The sequence below is a fragment of the Falco naumanni genome, chromosome 10 (assembly GCF_017639655.2).
Source record: "Falco naumanni isolate bFalNau1 chromosome 10, bFalNau1.pat, whole genome shotgun sequence".
NCBI lineage: Eukaryota > Metazoa > Chordata > Aves > Falconiformes > Falconidae > Falco > Falco naumanni.
The window spans coordinates 3,184,859-3,203,976 of record NC_054063.1 but is presented as its reverse complement, the minus strand read 5'-3'; the positions used below and the strand labels follow the sequence as shown (position 1 = coordinate 3,203,976).

General features: G+C 41.3%; 1 protein-coding gene across 8 annotated transcripts in view; it reads left to right on the top strand.

Moving 5' to 3' along the window:
* TSPAN4 (tetraspanin 4) overlaps positions 1–19,118 on the top strand; it is a 442,443-nt gene that overhangs the window by 356,378 nt on the left and 66,947 nt on the right. For 7 of the 8 annotated variants that reach the window (XM_040608032.1, XM_040608035.1, XM_040608034.1 and 4 more), the window contains one exon: positions 7,091–7,282. In XM_040608032.1, the coding sequence (XP_040463966.1) occupies positions 7,091–7,282 (192 nt within the window). Of the gene's footprint in view, positions 1–5,877; positions 5,883–7,090; positions 7,283–19,118 lie in introns of those variants that run through there. The other variant, XM_040608038.1, reaches the window with a different exon arrangement.

Below are 19,118 nucleotides of genomic sequence, written 5' to 3'. Positions count from 1 at the left end.
AGAACAGAGGCCTGGAGGGCTCTTTTTTTTTTTTTTTTTCCCCTGTACAAACCTCATGATGTGCCCTACTGTTGAAATCCCCAGCCCCAATGGACTTTTGAGGTCTATTCCAAGGCTTGATAAACTGGAATATTTTCTGCCCTTATTTATGGTTCTCTGAAAAGACTTCTACAGGGGACTGCACTGACTCAGCCAGCCTGACAATCAAAGTGCTGAAGAGATGTGGATGGAATATGGGGTGGAAAGGACATGCTTTGCGTTCAGCCAAGCTTTAAAAGGTGACTTAGTCCCTAGAGTGGGAAATCAGGGAGATTTTTACATGGATCTAGAGGATCCATAAACCTAGTTCTCATTGATTTTTTTTTTAATGTGAATTAAGAGACAGCTCAAGTACTCTGGAGTGATGACAGCTGAAAATTTGCTGGCAGCTGCCCAGGTTCCATAAACAATACTGGAAAACGGGGGCCATGGCTGCAAGAACAGAAGGCAGCACTATAGAGAAGGAAGTACATGTGTGTGAAGAGCTGAAGTGGAGGTATCCTTATTCTGCTTTAGAAATACAGTTAGATAATTTCATCCTGAATTTAATCCTTTTATTTTTTGTTAATGTACTAGAGCATAACCACTGTGGCTTTTCTAGTTTGGCTATTGATCGCACCAACACAAGAGTCTGTTAGGTGTGGCATAAGTTGTAGAATTCCCTGCAACTATTCTATATCAAACTGCAAAAAAATCTAGTGGACTGCCTGCGTAGAGATTAGCAGGTCTTGTTCCAAGTTTGCTAAGGCTGATAGAGACTGGATAGGATCCATACACCCACTGGAAAAGAGATACAGCTTTTATAGGTCAAACGGATCTGAGGGAGAGAAAGAGTTTTTGAGGTTGTTTTTAAATTTGATGAATATGATGAATGAACAGACTTCTACATTTGAGTTTGAAATAAGCTATGCTTTCATCGATACAAAACCTAGAGTATGATATGTAGGTAAGGTGAAGCAAGAACTTAACTCTTTGTTGTTTGTATCTATAACCCTGTCTCTGAACCTAGGCTGATACCAAGCAAAGCAAGCAAGCAAAACAAAAATCAAATTCAAACTGTAAGTGAACATTAAAACTAGGGAGGGGAAGAGGGTGAAGTAAGGAGAACATACTAATGCCCATGATTTTGGAAAGGTTCATCTAGCTGAGTACCCTATTTTTGGTCATGGGATGCTTAGAGAGTATATGAAAAAGGAGAGATAACAGGACATTTTTATCAGCTGCTCCAATTAACAGTTTAAGGTCTTCCCCTGCAAGGGCTGCATGCAAAATGTCATTTTTAATAAATGCTAGAATACCTTGCCCTCCTTTGTGTAATCCATTTTTGAACCTGCTTATATTTTGACATTCACAAAACCACGGTGATGAATTCCAGAATTTAATTAAATGTTTTGTGAAGAAGTACTTGCTTTTATTGGTTTTCAATCTGCAGGCCAAATAACCCCTAGATTTTTTTTTCTTAAGAAGAATGAATAATGGTCCTCTCTTCACCTTTCCCATCCCACATTGGTGTTTATGGACTGCTGCTGTTCCACTCTGTTCACTGTCAGGAACATGGTCTGATCTTTTTTCAAGTATTTTTTTCCTAGTTCTTTTTAAGTTGTTGCTAAAAGGACACAGCTCAAATCATGGCCATTTTGCATGAGGTTTGCACGTGTCCTTCAGTTCTACACTGCTGAGCTCTAGAGCCTCAATACGCTAAGGGTAGAAATGTTCCTTGTTCCCCTTTTACAACTCCATTTAACTTTCTAAAATCAGAGGCAGAAAGGGATTAGACTTATACCATCCTTTATTTGTTAAATTTCTGTATACTATCCCATATTTGTTAAATTCCAGACCTCTGACTAGCAACAGAAATGCAGCTTATGCTACACTACCAGTATATGTCACACGAGCTGTGCTAGTGTCCACCCACCTGGTGGGACACCATCTACACATTCAGTCATCCTGCACCGGGGTAGTTGGTAGCGGTGGTGTGCTGCAGATGGTTGTCTGTGGGGCTTCAGAAGTCTAATGGCCATGAAGTGCCAGCTTGAAGGTGTTATGCAGAAGTGGCCGCTCCTTCCTCCAAGACAGGCAGCAGCTACACCCACAGGCTGTTTCGCATGTCCATGGTAGAGCGCTGTGGTCTCTGCATTAGTGCGCACACTTCTGCTTTTTCCATGTAGGATTCTGGATTCGTTTGATCATGATAATGTATACATGTATTCCATTTCCACCTCCTCTGTGTGCCTTGTGAAAGGAACAGTAATTTAAGTATGCCTTACATTATAGAGAACATTTGCTGGACGGTGTTCACATTGCTACTATTAATACTTTGAGGCTGATTTTTCCATCATATACTTGTACTCCATAGTTAGAGGGGGAAGCTTATTCACACAGGAGTAACTGGATAGCAAGTGGGATTGAGAAAGCCCTTCTAGTTTAAATGTGTGGAGACTGGGGGAGAAAATTCCTTCAAGTGAGTTAGTTTAACTGCAAAACAGCTGGGCATACCTTCTACTTGGATTCTGTTATCAGTGTATTCTTTAACACACAAGATTTTTATTTTTTTTAATCTAAAGGAGGAAGTATGATGGGTAGATCCTAATCAGATACAATATAAGAAGCCTCAATTAGATGCATTTTCCGTGTAATAAACCCAATGAAAAAAAACACTTAAGGACCCCAACACCATTATCATGAACAATGAGGCAATTTCTCCTGCAGTGTTTTAAGTGTGTAGCTGTAACTTCAGAATAATTTTCTCCAGCAACATGCATATATCCAGGGCTGTTTGGGATTACTTTGTTTACTATACTGTAAGATCAATTCTAAATGTATGCACTGAAGTCTGAATAATTTATTTTCTAGCCCATTAGAACAATTTGGAGGATCTAATTCTGTAGGCAGCTTTTCTATCAAGACGGTGAGTGCATACCTGTCTGTGTATCTCTTGGGGAAGGAGAGACAGACCAAATCTATGCTTTTAGAGTAAGCCACCTGCTTTACTGCTTGACTCCGCTGTATAAATGCCGATGAGCAATTTGACTTGAGCAGAATAAACTGCTCCTCCTACAGCCAATTCCAAAGTCTGGGGCTTGCAAAGAACCTGTTACTCTTATCTTTCTACTCACAATTTTGCAACTCAGGCACAGACATACTAAACAGCCTATTCAACAATTATGCTGATGTCTGCCCTGAAACAGACACTTAACTCAAATCTCCTAAGACTTAGGGATGTGACACTGTCCTTTCTGGTGCCCCACTGTTTTGGCCTTAGAATAAAAGATTTGACCAAGAAAATGCACACTTATTGGGGAAAAAATTGTTGGAGGAAGCTGCATTTTTTTCCCCAGATTTTTCCATGAGCTGCCTTGCTTGCGAGAGACTGTATTGTCATGAACAATTAGGCAAATAATGTGTTAAACATTTCACAAGAAAATTTACAAAAATGCTGTTGTCAGTAGCCTGGCATCTTTGAGGGGGATTTGGGATTTTTTTTTGTTTTTAAAAGTCAACCCTGCACTCATCACATGTAGTCAATACAGACTCTTCTTTGGCTGCCAATAAGATCAGGTTCAAGCCGTAGATTACTTGCTAATCTTTTTGTTTTAATGTTTTATCTTTTAACCATAACAGCTTCACCATTTGCTTGGAAGCCCCTAAACTGTCAAGAGTAGCCCTGTTAATGGTTTTGGTTTTGTTTAATTTCACATCTTGGCAAGCCCTGAAAGCTGTCAAGACTTACCATGTATGTCATCACTCTGCTACTGACTGTTTGACAAAAACGAGGACGGGGGGTTGGAGATGGGGTATGGAGAGTAAAAGTGGAGGAAAGGGAACACCATAAATGACTTAGTAAAATGATCTGTAACTTAACAGCTCCTTAGATACCAAGACAAAGGAATCAAAACAGACAGACAGCATAGAACCAACTCTAACAGTTTTCTTTTCACTCTGATCCAGAATAAACAAATGTGATCCCTCTGATCCCTGAATGTTAGACTGGGAATTATGCTGCTATTCAGTTCAGAATGGGAGGGGGGGTGAGCTTTTTTAGAGTTTGGGAGTAGAAAATACTCGCCTGTCATTGGAAAGGCTCCTGTGATGTCTTGGGAGGGTCTTGGGACCGTTAACCAGGTGCTGGAGTGTATAAAGGTAATTGGACAGAGACTTCCAGCCGTGTGTCTCTGGCTGGCAGAGCAAGGGCTTCAAAGAGCAGTTTAAGACTAGAGTTAAGGGCAGCCTTTGGCTCCCAGGGCCCGGTGTGGCAGCTTAGCGATGTTGTTCAAGGACCAAGAGGGAACATTCTGGTGTGGGAAAAGGAGCAGGGCTAAATGAAGGTGGAGCAGCCCTCAGTACTGTGTGCTGACATTTCCTAACCAGTACTTTGTGAAATCCAGTTTGAACCAGATGGTTTAATGCTTAAAGGATCTCTTTGTGCATTTCAGGGTTTGGTTAATCGATCTAAGAAAAAGCTGTGCATTATCTCATAGAAAATAGGAAGCTAATGAGCTGCTAGAGAGCCTGGTGTGTATTAGTGTTATCTCAGAATCAAGGGCAACGTAGTGAGATGCTCCTGCTGACCAACTGACCTGAATATTCAGCCCTGATCTAAATGGGTACAGCCTCAGTCACGGCGTTTTGCTTGAACTGTCTCCTGGTTTTGTGATGTTTTGAGCCACTGATGAGCTCCCAGTTTCTGCAGGCAAGAATGACTTTGGAGGGAGATGATGCTGGAATCAAATGTCCCAAGGACAATGATGTCTCAAGCATTAAGTTCTTTATGATGCCTAATGGGTGATGGAGGAACACGCAAGCCGGTCTGTCTTGCCTTTATTAGACACAGTAGTGTCCTTGGTGAGACCAAATTCCCATAATGCAAACTATAGTTGTGGGTGTCAGTATCACTCAGAGTGGCGTAGCGACATGGGGAGCACAAAAGGTGATGAAATAAGCTGCCTCTTATTGGTGCTGTTGAATTGCTTTGGAACAAAGAGCTGAAGATAATGGCTAAACATATTGCAAGGTGATGCTTCTGCTGCTGCTGCGCATCTGCCTTCATTAGGCTTAATTAGACCATTTGTGTCCTCACTGTGCCTGTAGCTCCCAGGCTGATTTGGAGGCAGAACATCCACCAGGCTGTGGAGGCAGAAGCACGGTTCTTCCCATCCCGTTCCTCGACCAGTTCAGTGCTATTCCTGACTATTTCAGTGCTCTGCCCATTTGGTTTTAACTTGGCTGTCTGCCACCTCTCCTCTATGCTGTTCTGTAGTCCAGTAGACCTTCAGAGTTTTATTATCATTTTAGGGAATTTATTCCTATTTTTTTTTCCAATTTTTGTTTTCCTTGTGCCATGTTGATAGCTTTTGTTTATACCCCCTTGGTTATCCTAAATTATTTTCTATGGGTTACCTTCTTTAAATGTTCTTCCCACTCCTCTCCCCTGGTTATTCTTTAGTCATTTTAGACCACGTTAAAGATCACTGTCCATAAGTGGGCATAGAGGGGAGGTATTCCTGGTGTATATGGTGTATACGGTCAAGGCATGGACTGTCTCTCTGTGGTGCTTGTAGAGGGCACTTTGCAAAAGGGCGAATGTGGTGATACGGGATGCCTGTATGTGAAAAGGCTGCTGAACAAGGTGATTTGAGCCCCTGTGTCCTGGAGTCTGCCTCCTTTCAGTGGAGACACACAGGCTGATGCCTCAATGAGGCATAGTTTGGAATGAAATAGACTGATTTAGAACTGGGGTGAGGAGTCCTGCCTTTGAGACACAGCCACTTTTATTGTCCCTTATTGAGGGGGAACCTTACTAATTAGTATAAGAAATTGCTTTGGCTTTTGTGTTTCTCTTCTGTGTTTCATTTCTGAGGCTTAGCTCGGCCCCAGGATTATCTCTATCTTTTTCCTCCCCTGGTTCATGAGCTGCCTTATGTTCATCCACTTTATACAGACATTTAATTGATGTGCTTCTATGTCTGGCTTACTACTCTGAACACAATTTCTTTCCTAGCCTTTAATTGATTTGGATAATAAAGTGCAATTATAAAACTCAATAAAAATTCGTTATTTTAAAGGGAGAGCAGGAAATAAAGAAACCTAAGTGATGCTCTGCTGTGTGACTGTATATTAATGCAAAATCCCCTTTGGTTTAATTCTATTTAATTGCTCAGCTTTACTTAGATTGTTACAATTCTGCAGGCTTTCTTGCAATTATAAGCAGCACGCTTAAAACCGTTTGTGTTTTTTAAAAGTTCCTTGTGTATATAATTGTAAATTTTATGGTTTTGTGGTGGCTGCTGCCTGCACTGGCATCCTCCCTTCTCCTTGCTCACATGCTGGGGAGCCTGTACTACTGCTCCCCTCTCAAACTTTTCCTAAACCAGCTAAACCCTCTTTTGAGGACTGAATTACCAAACCAGTGGCCATATTAGCAGTAAACACATCTTTGTGGGGTTTTATTTCTTTTAATGTTACGGGATGATTCTCCCTCCTTCTCTGGCCCCTTTTACACTCTAAATGCTCTCTTGCTTCCAAGGGAGGCTAGAATTTGGACAGGAACAAACTAAGAAGAGGTGTGAAGTTTCATACCAGGGGATGCTCTGACAAGACTTGTTCATGGCATGTGCTAGGGATGGGTGATGGTGCATTGGGATGGGCTGAACAGCACTTCAGCCGTTATGGGCAGCTGTCTGAGGTAGCTAAATAGGATATGGATTTTTTTTAATCCCTTTGAGAACTGAATCTTTCAGAATTTCTTCTGTACTCAGTGTCTGCTTTTTCACTAGGGAAGAGGAGAGCTGATATTTGAAGTTGTGTCTTGGATTTAGGAAATTGTGTCTTTTTCTGGAGTGTTATGTCTCACTGATAAGTTCCCCTTCTATATTATTTTCCCCCTTTGTTCTCCTTCCAGAAAGTGCCATAGGGAGAGATGATTTTTTATTAGGTGTGACTGCTAGGTTTACATCAGCAGAGCCATACCACCACTGTCATATTGATATGGTTTAGTATGTGGGGTTGCTTGGATACAATAACTGAGTTTCCTTGTTTCTCTTTATTTTCCTAGTTGGGAGGCTGTGGAATCCTTGGAGTAGGCATCTGGCTGGCTGTTACCCAAGGGAACTTTGCCACCCTCTCCTCTTCTTTCCCATCCCTGTCAGCTGCCAACCTACTGATCGTCACAGGGACATTTGTCATGATCATTGGCTTCGTGGGCTGCATAGGCGCCATCAAAGAAAACAAGTGCCTCCTGCTGAGTGTGAGTATTAACCTGCTATGCTGTTGCAGTGTTTGCTGTCTTAAGGTGCTGGTACTATTCCAACGCATGTTACTGTCCTGTATTTCAACAGAAGTTGCCCACTTGGCATGGATAGCAGTCATATTTGAATCAGCATTTGATAGCTCTGAGTAGCTTCTAGATCATTCCTGACCATGCTTTTAACCTGTCCTTGGAGGACAAGACCTCTAAGAAGGGAATGGATAGCAGTGGTGTGGCTTTCCTTCAACTCTGCAGAGAAGAGGGAGAGGTTTGTGAAGACATCTTTTGCAGTGTACCCTTGAATTATTTTTCTACTCAGCTTTAGTAGTTATCTACTCCAAATGTCTACCCTGGCAGGACTGATGATCTGAATTCCTGGGCAGAAAGTTCAGTGTAGGCAGGAAACATTGTGAAGAGGTTGATTTTGGTTTAAATTGAAAAAGAAGTCCTTCAGATTTGGCAGCGCTAGTTCTGCCAATCATTAACTCTCAAAAGGCTGAGATGTCAGGAAGCAAAGGTGCCAGCACAAGGAGACTGCTGTGAAATCAAAGATTAATAAGGTGCCAGATGCCCATGATTTAACAGGGGCTTGAGCCACGTCCCTGGTGTATTTTATCAATATTTAGCTTGATGTCACTCCAAGCTGGACTTGTGAGTAGTGAGTGCCTGCTGTAGTTGGTGTTACTATGCATTTTAGGTCCTGTTTAGTTGAAGACCAGATAGTGAGGTGATTTTGCTGCTCAAGTCCAGGACTTCATCATGAGGTTCAGCAAACCTCAGAGTAAAGTGAAGCTGGGGTTTAATTTGGTGAGCTGGTGACTCCTTTGTAAAAGACTGCTCCTCACTGCACTTCACGTATTCATTTTGCTTCCCTGGGAACTACAGAATGAGTCAACAAGGCACACAGCCCCCAAGAAAAACTCACCCTGTAAAAATCTTCAAGTGACTGTGAGATTACAAGCCTCAATAGAGGACTCTTTCCAGACCCTAGACTTAATCAGTTGTTCCTGCTGATTTTTAACCAGTAAAAGTCAGGACTAGTCAGTCTAAGCTAGTAAGGGCTATTTATGTGGTAGGTAGGTGGTTTGAAACTAAAATGAGCAACATAAATTGCAATTAAGACAATTTGGTGAGTGGAAATTTATACTGGGAAGGCTGAAGTCAGAATCTGAGGCTGGAAGTCCTTGACAGTTTTAGCAGTCTTATAAATACCCACTTTGTGGAGGAAGTGTCTGGCCAGCCAGATGTAATTACTGGATTACAGCTTCAATGCCAATGCAGCAGGAGTCAACAGGGTGCCAAATCTAATGGAATAGCTTATATGTGCAAAATTAATCACCTCTTTTGTGCTTTTTTGACTGAAGTCCTAGCTCAGGTGTAACCGGCAATAAGTGGTGTCATCTTATGTGTCAGGATCAGGTCAGGATGTGGCAGTCAGTCCTCAGTACTGGAAGAGGTTCAGCCTTTTATCTCGTATGGCCCTTGTTTCTCCTTTTGACAAGGGCAAAGTCACCCTTAATCAGCTGTCACTGCTGCAGCTAGTGAATGTTCTCAGCCAGCCATAAGTGGACATCCTTTTAGAGAGATGCAGATGTTTCTGGGTAGTGCTTCCACTACCACACGCTGCACGGTACTTGGGATCTAATGCCTTCAGTGCACCTTGTAAGGACTAATCTAATGCCCTTCGGGGCATGATGTAAGGACTCTACTTGATGGATCAAATTAAGTAATGCAAAGGAATCCAAATTCATTTATGAACTCTTTGCATGGAAGAATTGGGAAACTTGATCTGATTTGGTACCAGCATTTCACTCTGCCTGTCCTAAGCTTTGTCTACCATAGCTGTTCAGCATAGCCTCTAATTTTACTCAATTTTCTTCAAAATTGAATTATGTTAGAGCTAATTACAGCTACTTTAATTCTGAATAAGCCCAGCTATAGAGGGTAGAAATACAGTTTCATTAGTCTGTGTTGAATTCACTTTTTCTTTAGTCTAGAGTAACTTTCCAAAATGTGCGTTGGTACATACTTACCTTCATTGAATACCAGTGAGATTTTTGAGTTCTTGTTGGCTCTTCTGTTGAGTCTATCCATTTGGAAGGGAAACAGATGGTGGTAGGAGCTTCTCTTTCTGGAAGCAAAGTCTTGATATGTAGGTTTGTTCTTAGTCTTCCCAGATTGCTGGTTCTGTTTGACTAGTGTTTGAAATAGTGCTTTTAAGTTCAGGGCCGAGGCATTTGGTTTTGGCCAGCTCCCATTTTTTTAGGTAACGTAGGTAGCAAAATAAATGCTTGCATGAAAGCACTTGCTGGGTATCAAACCTGGCTGTTATTTGGGGGCATGGTTGCTGGTTGCTAAATCTCTTCACCCTTTTCCTGGTTCACAGATGTTCCCAACACTGTGATCTGCCAAAATGGAAAGAATATCTTCCCAAAATATCTGAGTTTTGTTAAACATCCCTGAGAATGCCTCTTCTTCTTAGGAGTACTGTTTTGGTGCAGCTGGGCTATGATAGGATTTGCTGTCTAAGTTGTAAAGGGAAAGCTACCAAGTATTGGCAACCTTGTGGGTGTGTGACACGCTGTGTTTAACAGTCACTGCAGGATCAAGTCCTCACACTTTTCTGTATCTCCTAGGCCACCACTTAACATCTGGCTTTGTTCTTGGTAGCAGCTAAGATTGCTTTTTGAACTGAATTCCTGTAATTTATGTCTCCAGAAGGTATTACCACAAATGTGACAGCAACTCATGGAGTAAGTTGTCTTGCTCATGTGTGATGTCACTACTATATCTTCTTGTGCAGCATTTGGTTTAGCTAACTTGTGCTTCCATTTGGAAACAGGAGCTTTGATAGTACACAGACAGAGAAATGAAGTCTGGCTGCACAGGTGTTTGCTATGGGCTGATGGAGGCTATTTTATTGTATGGGTAGTATATTCTGTTGCAGTATTCACTGGATAATGTATTTGATTCTCTTAATTTGCCCTCACCTCCTGATACTAGGCCAGCCCTAGCACTAGACAAAGACACATGTGCTAAACAAACTTGGGGAACTGGAATGGAGAGGAGTTAGACAAGGTCTGCAGGCAGTTGAAACAGGTTTGTGGTGGGCTTAAAAGCAATGAAAAACTATTAACTAAGTACTAAAATGAAAGCAAGAAATAAAAGCCAAGATGTTGTGTCTCTTGCTTGTTTTAGTAGTCTGATTAAGTGGGGCTTGGAATGGGCAAAAAGAAAAGGAATAAAAGAAGCTGGAGGAATTCCCAGGGATCCTGTCATGGTAGGATGGCAGATACTCAAGTTATAACTTATATATATAAGATCAAACATTGCTCCATTGAGCAGAACATCACTGTGTATCTCTGAGCGAGCTACAAGTTTCACTGACCTCCCCCTTTCCTCTGCCTGATACAGTGTGAAAGTAAGTCTGGGATGTTAAGTATGACCATGGGCAATAATAAAGGTGATGTGAATGTCATCTGGTTCTCCAGATACTCTGCCTATACTGTATACCTCTTGTCTCCTGCTCTGAAATCATGCCCTTAAGATCTCCTCAAAGACATGTATGGCAGCAGAAGCATACAGACCACATGGATATGTCTGGTTTTAACCAGGAACAATTTGGACCTCCACTTGCTGTTATCTCCTGTAGTACACCCCATCCTAATGATAAGTTGGTGGTCGTCTTTAGGCCTGCGAGGACTGGAAAGACAAATTTCCCATGCAACAGGAGCACCTCTTGACCTGCTTCCTAAAAGAAGAGGAAAGGGTGTGGCAGTTACAAGCTGGGGAAGAATGTAGTTGGGAGGATGTGCTGCTGTGATTGGTGTGGGTGGTTTGAAGGAAAACATTGGAGATATTGCAGGAGGTGTGAAGCACCCCTGGCATCCTAAAATGGACTGGGAGGGAGCAGATCAAGAAGAACTACTAGCTCAGCCCACCTGCATTGGAGGAGCAGAATTTTACGTGTGTTAGGCAGAGCAGGATGTTTGTGTATGGTCTTGCCTTCCGAACAGTGCTACTGTTTGATGACGTGGTGAGGAATGAGATTTCCTAAGGAGCCTGCTGGAGTGGATGAGAAATTAGCAGTATGCAAGAGATATATCAGTGTATTTGTATTTCATACACTTGCTTGCACAGCAGATGAGACTCTGATCTTGTATCTTTGTGTTCTCCACATATGACATTTGTAATGGGTTGTCAGAGCAAACCTGTAAGCTCTTTGGTGTTAGGCTGCTGTGATGATGTTGGGTGTAAATGATAATAATTGCTTACCTCTGGTGTTTGCCAACAGCTTTTTAAAGAAAGGAAGGCAGACAAAGTATTTTAAGTAACAGAGGACGGATGGAGCAGAAGTAATATTTAATCTGTAAATGAAACTTTTGCATAGATGTGTGCAATAGTCAGGGATGATCCACGTTAACTCTCTGAATAGTGTTTAGATAGTCTTGAGCTTCACAGTTTTATTGGCTTGAAAGGACTTACCTGGTGTCCACTAAGGAGCTGGCAGATACTCTTTACTCAGTGGCAATGTATAGTCAGGACAATGCCTCATTAATCTTATAACAGGCCCATTCCTATTCCTCTGCATTCAGAGGATTAGAATAATACGAAAACCTAAAATAATGTGAAAAAAATAACAAGGAAACATCAACTATCTTATGTGTTCTGCAAAAATACGCAGATGGGGCAAGTCGTGCAGCTGTCATTCTAAGATCTCAGTGAACAAAGAATGGATATTTGCAATGATTCTTATTTGCTCCAGCTACAGTGTGAAAGAAGATAAACTCTTCCATCATTAGATTTCCCTAGGGAAATCAGAGCAACTAGCATTTCTTGAAAATATAACAACCTGGTGTATATAGTCTTGCATTTGATTGTAGATGGAAATTGATGAGTGAAGCAGGAGAACAATACTTCATTGCTTCAGTAAGATGCCTTTGACATTTCTGCTTGCTCAGGACTGTGTAATAGAGATCCCTCTGCTACAGGCTCAGCTGTAATTAGAAAATGGCAGCCCTGTTCTGGTGGGCTGGGTCACTGTCCTGAACAGGTGACAGAGGTAACAAGCTAAGAGTCTGACTTGAGAACGTTAGTTTATGGACTTTTTTTTTTTTTTTTTTTTAAAAAAAAGGTGTTTGATCCTGTGTTGCAGGATCATCTAGCTGTACTGCAAATCTCTATAGGCTATCTTGAAACAAAAGTAGGAATCTGGTTTTGCTCCCTTCCCCTTTGCAAATATGTTATAGTTCTAATCTCTATCAGAGCTTTTAGTCGTATCCAACATCTTTGTGAATTTTAGCAAAACATTTAGCTTCAGTGCTGTTAACCCCCTTGCAGTGGATGTGCTTGTCAGCTGAGGTGGGTTCTTGCAGAAGATGAGGCATCAGCTTGCTTTACCACCTAGCAGAAGCAGTTATGATGACTTGGTCATAGAACTGACTGGTCAGGTGCTGTATGTACCTGTGCATGTGCCATTGCTCTCTGATTAAGAAATTTATGCCTGATAAAGTACATTTTTCTCTTTCATGTTCAAATGTTGACCTAGCTGATCCTCAATTGCCTGTGTAAACATTGTCTTTTAGGTTAACTGCTCTGTTTGAGGAGCTAAATTGCATGAATTCTCTTCCTTTCATACATGTGTAGTAGATCTATATTTGTATGCTTGCACTTAAAAAAGGTTGTTACTCCATGGATAGTCCAGGTGAAAAATCTCAGCTTTACATGTTAAATCATGACAGATTATGTTATTTATTATCTGTATTACAGTATCTCCTGCAGGCAGCCCATGAGATCAGAATGCTCATTCTGTATAAAACTCCTGGTAAGAGGAGGTCCCTGACCAGTAAAGCTTACCAGTTAAATAGATAAGACAAATAGGAAGTATTATTATCCTCATTAGACAGATGGGGAGCTGCAACAAAGCGAAACTAAATGCCTTGAGTAGGTTGCACTGGGAGATAGTGAGAGAGCTATGAAGCAAACCCAAATTCTCTAAGTCTCAGCTCAGTGCTTTTTTCATCTTTCTCTGGTCACAGCAGAACATGTCTAGTTGTCCTGTGTGGTACAGTGCCCTTTAAGAAGTATTTAGTCCATGTTTCCATAATAGTAATGACAATTTTGATTTCTTTCATCATATGTATTATGTCCAAATGATAAATAAATATCCCAAAGCAAAGTTAGTTCTCAATTTCAATTTTGTTGTAAGTGCCTAATTGGCACATTTAGCTCGTTTCCATGAGCTCCACTGCAGGACATCCCAGCTGAGCCAATCAGCCTAATTGCAATGTTCAATTCAGTTGAATCAATTCAGTTAAATGGGAAACAGGCCATTCAGAGAAGCTGTCAGAAAGGGCATGTGAACATGGTCTAATGTAAATTTTTTGCAAAAGGAACTTCTGGTTCAGGAAATCATAGTCACTGGAAAAAATAAGTGACCCTTTGTGAAGGAAAAATTTTTTGTGTCTATTTGGTTATTACAGCACACATGTATAGATACCTTGTTTCTATACACTTGCAACTGAAATAATAACCCATGTCCTAGAAGGAAACAAGATCCTTAGGCAGTTCGTTATTTCACCATTTGATTTTGTGACACTTTTTTTCTCCAGTCATTTGGCACAAAACCCACGTTCTTCTGCTTCTGGTTGGGTTGTGCAACTTGGTCAACAGTCCAATCAGAAGAGGTAGAAGACAAGTCTTGCTTGTGTAGACCTTAAGTTGACAAAGGAGATTGTTCAGTACATATTGGCCATTCAGGAATTATTAGAAAGGGGAAAGGGCTTGAAACAGACAAAATGCTGATCCTTCTCTGATTACCCAACGCCAGCTGGCTTCTTATAAAGCACCAAGGTTAGGTATGTTCATCAGATCAAGGATTAGATAAGTAAGAAGATGGCTTACATACACCCTCTTTCCCCTTATACTTGATTTGTGGATAGCCTGATTATTTATTTGGGTTTTTTTAGAAAAGCTGAAACAATGATTAATAAGGAGGGGAAAGAAAATAATCATTAACAGACAGATCTGTGTGTTCAGCTTAATTTAAATGAGGACCTCGTGTTAATAAGCGAGGAGTTCATCACAGTTGCTGGAATGAATAAGATCAGAATTAAACCTTGATACTAGGTCAGGACCAGCTGTGGAAAGAGCTGATATTCTATACATATCTGAATGACTATGCAGACATCAAAAGGCATTTATTTATGGAACAGTCCAAGGGGAAAATGAGTGCCCGTGATGTTTTGTACTGTGCTGTTGAGAGTTTTCTGAATTTCAGCCAGCTCATCTGTAAGTGAAATAGCAATAAAGAAAATGAGGAAAAAGTTAATGAGTGGATAGAAAAGGAGAATAAAAAACCCTACTGTTTTCAATAGTGTCACTGGATCCAACCAGAGAGCTGACAGCTGAAACTCCACTGGTGACAGGAAATTTATTTCAAAGCAACTAAATGGGAAAGAAATAGCCCGTGAATGACTTCATCTCGGTAATTTAATGCTACAGACCAAACAGCAGATTCTTATTCCAGTTTAGCACATGAGCTTGTGTTCCTCAAGCAATCCGAGTAGAAAAAAACAGGGAAATCATGGCTGCAGCCATAGCAGCAAGGAAGTGATGGAAAGACCAGGAAGATGCATGCGCACAGCCTGTGTGAGCATTATACATCATGGGCAACACTTCTCTGTGTAGTACATAGATACGTGTAAAGCGTATGAAGCCCTAACTTGCTACTTGTTTGGACCCTTAAGTACTGAACACCAAGGTCCCCTAGTTTTGTTGCCTCTCATTTATCATTAAGAACCTGCTCCTCGCTGCCTTTCAGTTTTTAGCTCCTTCTGCTTGGCTGTGACTGAAACTCAGGAGTGGATGGGACCTGTCTGAGCCCTACCCTTCCTCTCTTCTTCAGCTCTGGTAGCAATTAATCAAAGGACCTGGGAGCAGAGGAAAGAATAAAGCTGTTTTCCTTCCCTCTTGTTTTTAGTCTTGAGCCTAGGCTCAATGTGTAGGAAGGACTTACTTCATGGGGGGGGGGGGGGTGTGTGTGTATTCATTTTTGTAATATAGACTGATGCAATACCACTAGTGCCTGATATGCTTTGAGTCATAGAATCATAGAATATCTCAAGTTGGAAAGGACTTACAAGGATGATCGAGTCCAACTCCCTGCTCCTCACAGGACTACCTAAAACTAAACCATATAGCTAAGAGCGTCGTCCAGGTGCTCCTTGACCACAGCTTGGTGCCGTAACCACTTCCCTGGGGAACCTGTTCCAGTGACTGGCCACCTTCTCAGTGAAGAACCTTTTCCTGATGTCCCCATTTCGTTTTGTATTGTCAAGATGCTGCTTTATGGCAGCCGGCATGACAGCGCCATGTGCAGGAGTCAGTTGGAGCTATGCTAATTTGTTATCAGTTGAAGGCTTAATCTGTTTAAATGACTCTCAGTGTTTCCAGCCTCCTAACTCCTGGTTGATTAATCTACTAACTAGTAGCTGTTAGCTGTGTAGTAGCAACTTCAGCTTCTCTGACAGTTCATGCAGGCTCAAGATCCTCTGTCGCTCAGAAAGCCTCCCTCACCCCGTCTTTTGTCTCAACATTCAACCAACTCTTATGTGCCAAGATTTTCTTGAAAAGAAACCTGGCTCTGAGACATTTCAAAAGGGGACCCAGAAACCAAGCCTCATCTTGCCCTACTACTGTCTGGAGATAACTCATGCACATCCAGTTACCAGGACAGTTAAGTAATCCAATGAACCTCCTGGTAGAAGAGCAGAGCATAAGACTGGAAAAGACTGGTGGTCAGGAAAACACTTTCAAGAAAGCCTGCTTTCTGCCAGAGCTTGCAGTCTCTGGACAGATGTGTTCAAGGTCTGATCTATTAGATTGACTTCTGCTGATTTGGATGGGCTTTTGCTCCAAACCTAGGGTCACCTGCAAGATCTGGTAGGCAACAGAACTGCTCCCATTTCAAAAGTAAAGGACAAGTAACTTGTGTGCTCCTTACCAGCCCAGACATGTCACTTTTGAGCATAACATTTGATCTTTTTTTTTTTCTTAACAATAAAATTACCTCCTCAGATTTGTAAGCCCATGGCTTTCTAAGAAGCATGTGTGCTTATATTCCCAATCATTCATTTGCTGGTTTAGCCACCTTAACACTGCTGCTTAAATTTGTGCAACACAAGCTTTTTTCTTCAAGGATTAGAGTTACCTGAAGCTCAGAACCTCTTTATCTACCTCTGCAGATAAAGAAATGGAGGCTAGTTGGTGTAAATTGGTGATGCTTATACAAGGTGTAGCCAGAGCTGATCTGTAGACATTTCAGTTCCCCAGTGGCTGAAAGGAAGTTAAGGAAGAGTTAGGAGTTAAGTTAAAGAGTTAAGGCAGTCAAACTGACTGCTGTTCGTTTTTTAAGCTGACCCATGTGCATCTGATGCAGCAGCCTCTGTGCAGGACATTTGAGAACAGCAAACTGGGGAGAAAACCAGCGGTGGAATTTAAATACAGATAAAATACTCTACCTTGGCCTTTTTTTTTCTTCTTGACCGTCTGCTTTTCACCATTTCCTTCACATACACATACAGTGCAGTTTCTAGATACTGTTTTGAGACTCCTAGATAAGAGAAATTTTCTGTTGTTATAATTAGCAGGTGACGTCCCATTGCAAACTTAGCTCAGGGTTGGCAAATACGTGTAAAGGGAAAACTGCTGAATTTTAGACTTAATTTTTTCCCCCTTCAGCTCATCATAAGTCAGCTGAGCAGCATGGTCATGTCATTTGCTCTTATCATCTTGGGGGAACTTCTGTCAGTTTGCCCAGCACTTGGGGTCCAGCCAGATGTTAGGTGTGAACATGAATGTGAACCTAGCCCTGCCGACTCGCTCGCTCCCCAAGCCAGGTGTGTGGGGACCACTTGCTGCTCTCCTCTTCCTCTTGAGGCAACCAAACTGTCTGATTGTCAAGCTGCCTGGTGCTGGAGCTCCAGATGACAAGAAACATATCCCGGGAATGATAGATTCAGGGAAGAAGCTCCGTTTACTACATACAGAGGTGATGGCAAAGTCCGCACAGAAGATGTAAGTTTAGAAAGTAATTAACTTTGCATGTCTTTGCCACAGATGGAAAATACTGGATTAACCCCAAGCCAGAGCCTCTTAGTTGTATTTGGTATTTCCATAAGCAACTGCTTTGTTATTAATGATGTGGCACAGGGACTTGTAAGAGCTAGTCAAATGTTTTAGTTCTTCAGCTGCATCACCCTTCAGAAGTAGGATGAGTTTGTCTTGACTAGAATAAAGATTGACACCAGACCACATCACACCTGTGCACTACGTTTGCAGAGAAGATGAAGCAACCCTTCAAGAGAGTCAGAGGCCAGCGAGACCTTTATCTGTGCTCAGGAATAATAATCTGCAATCTGTTAAATAGGCCTCCACCCACCTACTGTTGATGTGAGTGATACCTGGCTAATATTTGATGACATTTCATTGATTTTGAGTCAGTTTTTGGAGAAGATGGAAAATGACTAGAAACACCACAAAATGCCGGTTAAAATCCTATGACACAGTACAGGAATGTCAAGTCTCTCAACTCTCACTAATGCAGTAAGGCTGAAGGATTCCAACTGAAAGCAGTAACAAGACTAGAATGAAACACTATTCATGTGTTAAACCAGCACATGTTGTATATCTTCCCAGAAATAATTACTGCAGATTTCTTTGAGCTTTCTTGATCAGCAGGAGTTTTTGCACATTCATAAAAAATATAGTCCAAACATAAACAGAGCTGTACTATATATACCCAGCAGGCATAAAGCATGCACAACTTTGTCACAATCACAATGAATTAACCATTAAAGTTGTTAGAGAATAATAGCTGATGAACCAAGTTTAGATACATGCTGTTTCCATAAAGGAGTTTCTGTTCATAAGTTTGCTCATATACATTACTGCCTTTTTAGAGTTTATGAGCAAACATATAATTTTTATGCTGGAAAAAAAATAATAAGGAGACTAAAGAGATTTACTTCCAAGGAAGTATTAAAAGAGCGAAATATGCACAGCATGGCAGAGAAGGGGCTCAGATGGGACATAAGTCTATAAATGTTAAAGAAGTCTAAATACTGTGGGCAGAAAGGAAGCATGCATGGTGCTAAAGAGGGTGCTAAGTAGGAGCAATGGTATGGAACTAACAAAAGGAGAATTCAAACCAAGTGTCAGCAAAAACTTTGGTACTGGGATGAGGAATCAGAATCCATTGTGATGGAACCTGATGGAGGCAAGCTGCCCTTCCCCTTTTGTTGTGAAGTTTGCGTGGTAGGTCAATAGACTGGGATTTTATTGACTGTAAATCCAGTTACTGTTACTGCCTGGGCATTCTCCTGTCATTTCTTTCATTGCTCTTTCTCTTTCTGTATGCGTCTTCCAGGCTGCAGAAGACGTTATTTCTAACATGCGAGTACAATTCCCATTTCACTTTTTCTTCTGCTCTCTTCTCATTGCTCACTTCTTTGGAAAAGAAAATCAAAGAAAATTTTAAAAATCGAAGCGAGCCTTTTATAATGTTCCTACTCCCTATTAATATATCAGATATGCTGCCTTTTGGGAATTATTTTAAATCAAACTTCTTGTGAGAGCTAGTGATACATTAAACACTTTTGCTTTCAAAGGTGGAAGAAAGTTGGGGTTTTTTGGTCCCTGTCCCCCCCTCCTCTTCTTTTGAGTGCTGATAAAATATGTACCGTATGAGTTTTTATTCTGTGGAAGTCATGTACCAGTATGTAATAAAAAAAACTATTCTAGGAACCCTTTTAAGATGCTTGGGGATGATCTTTGT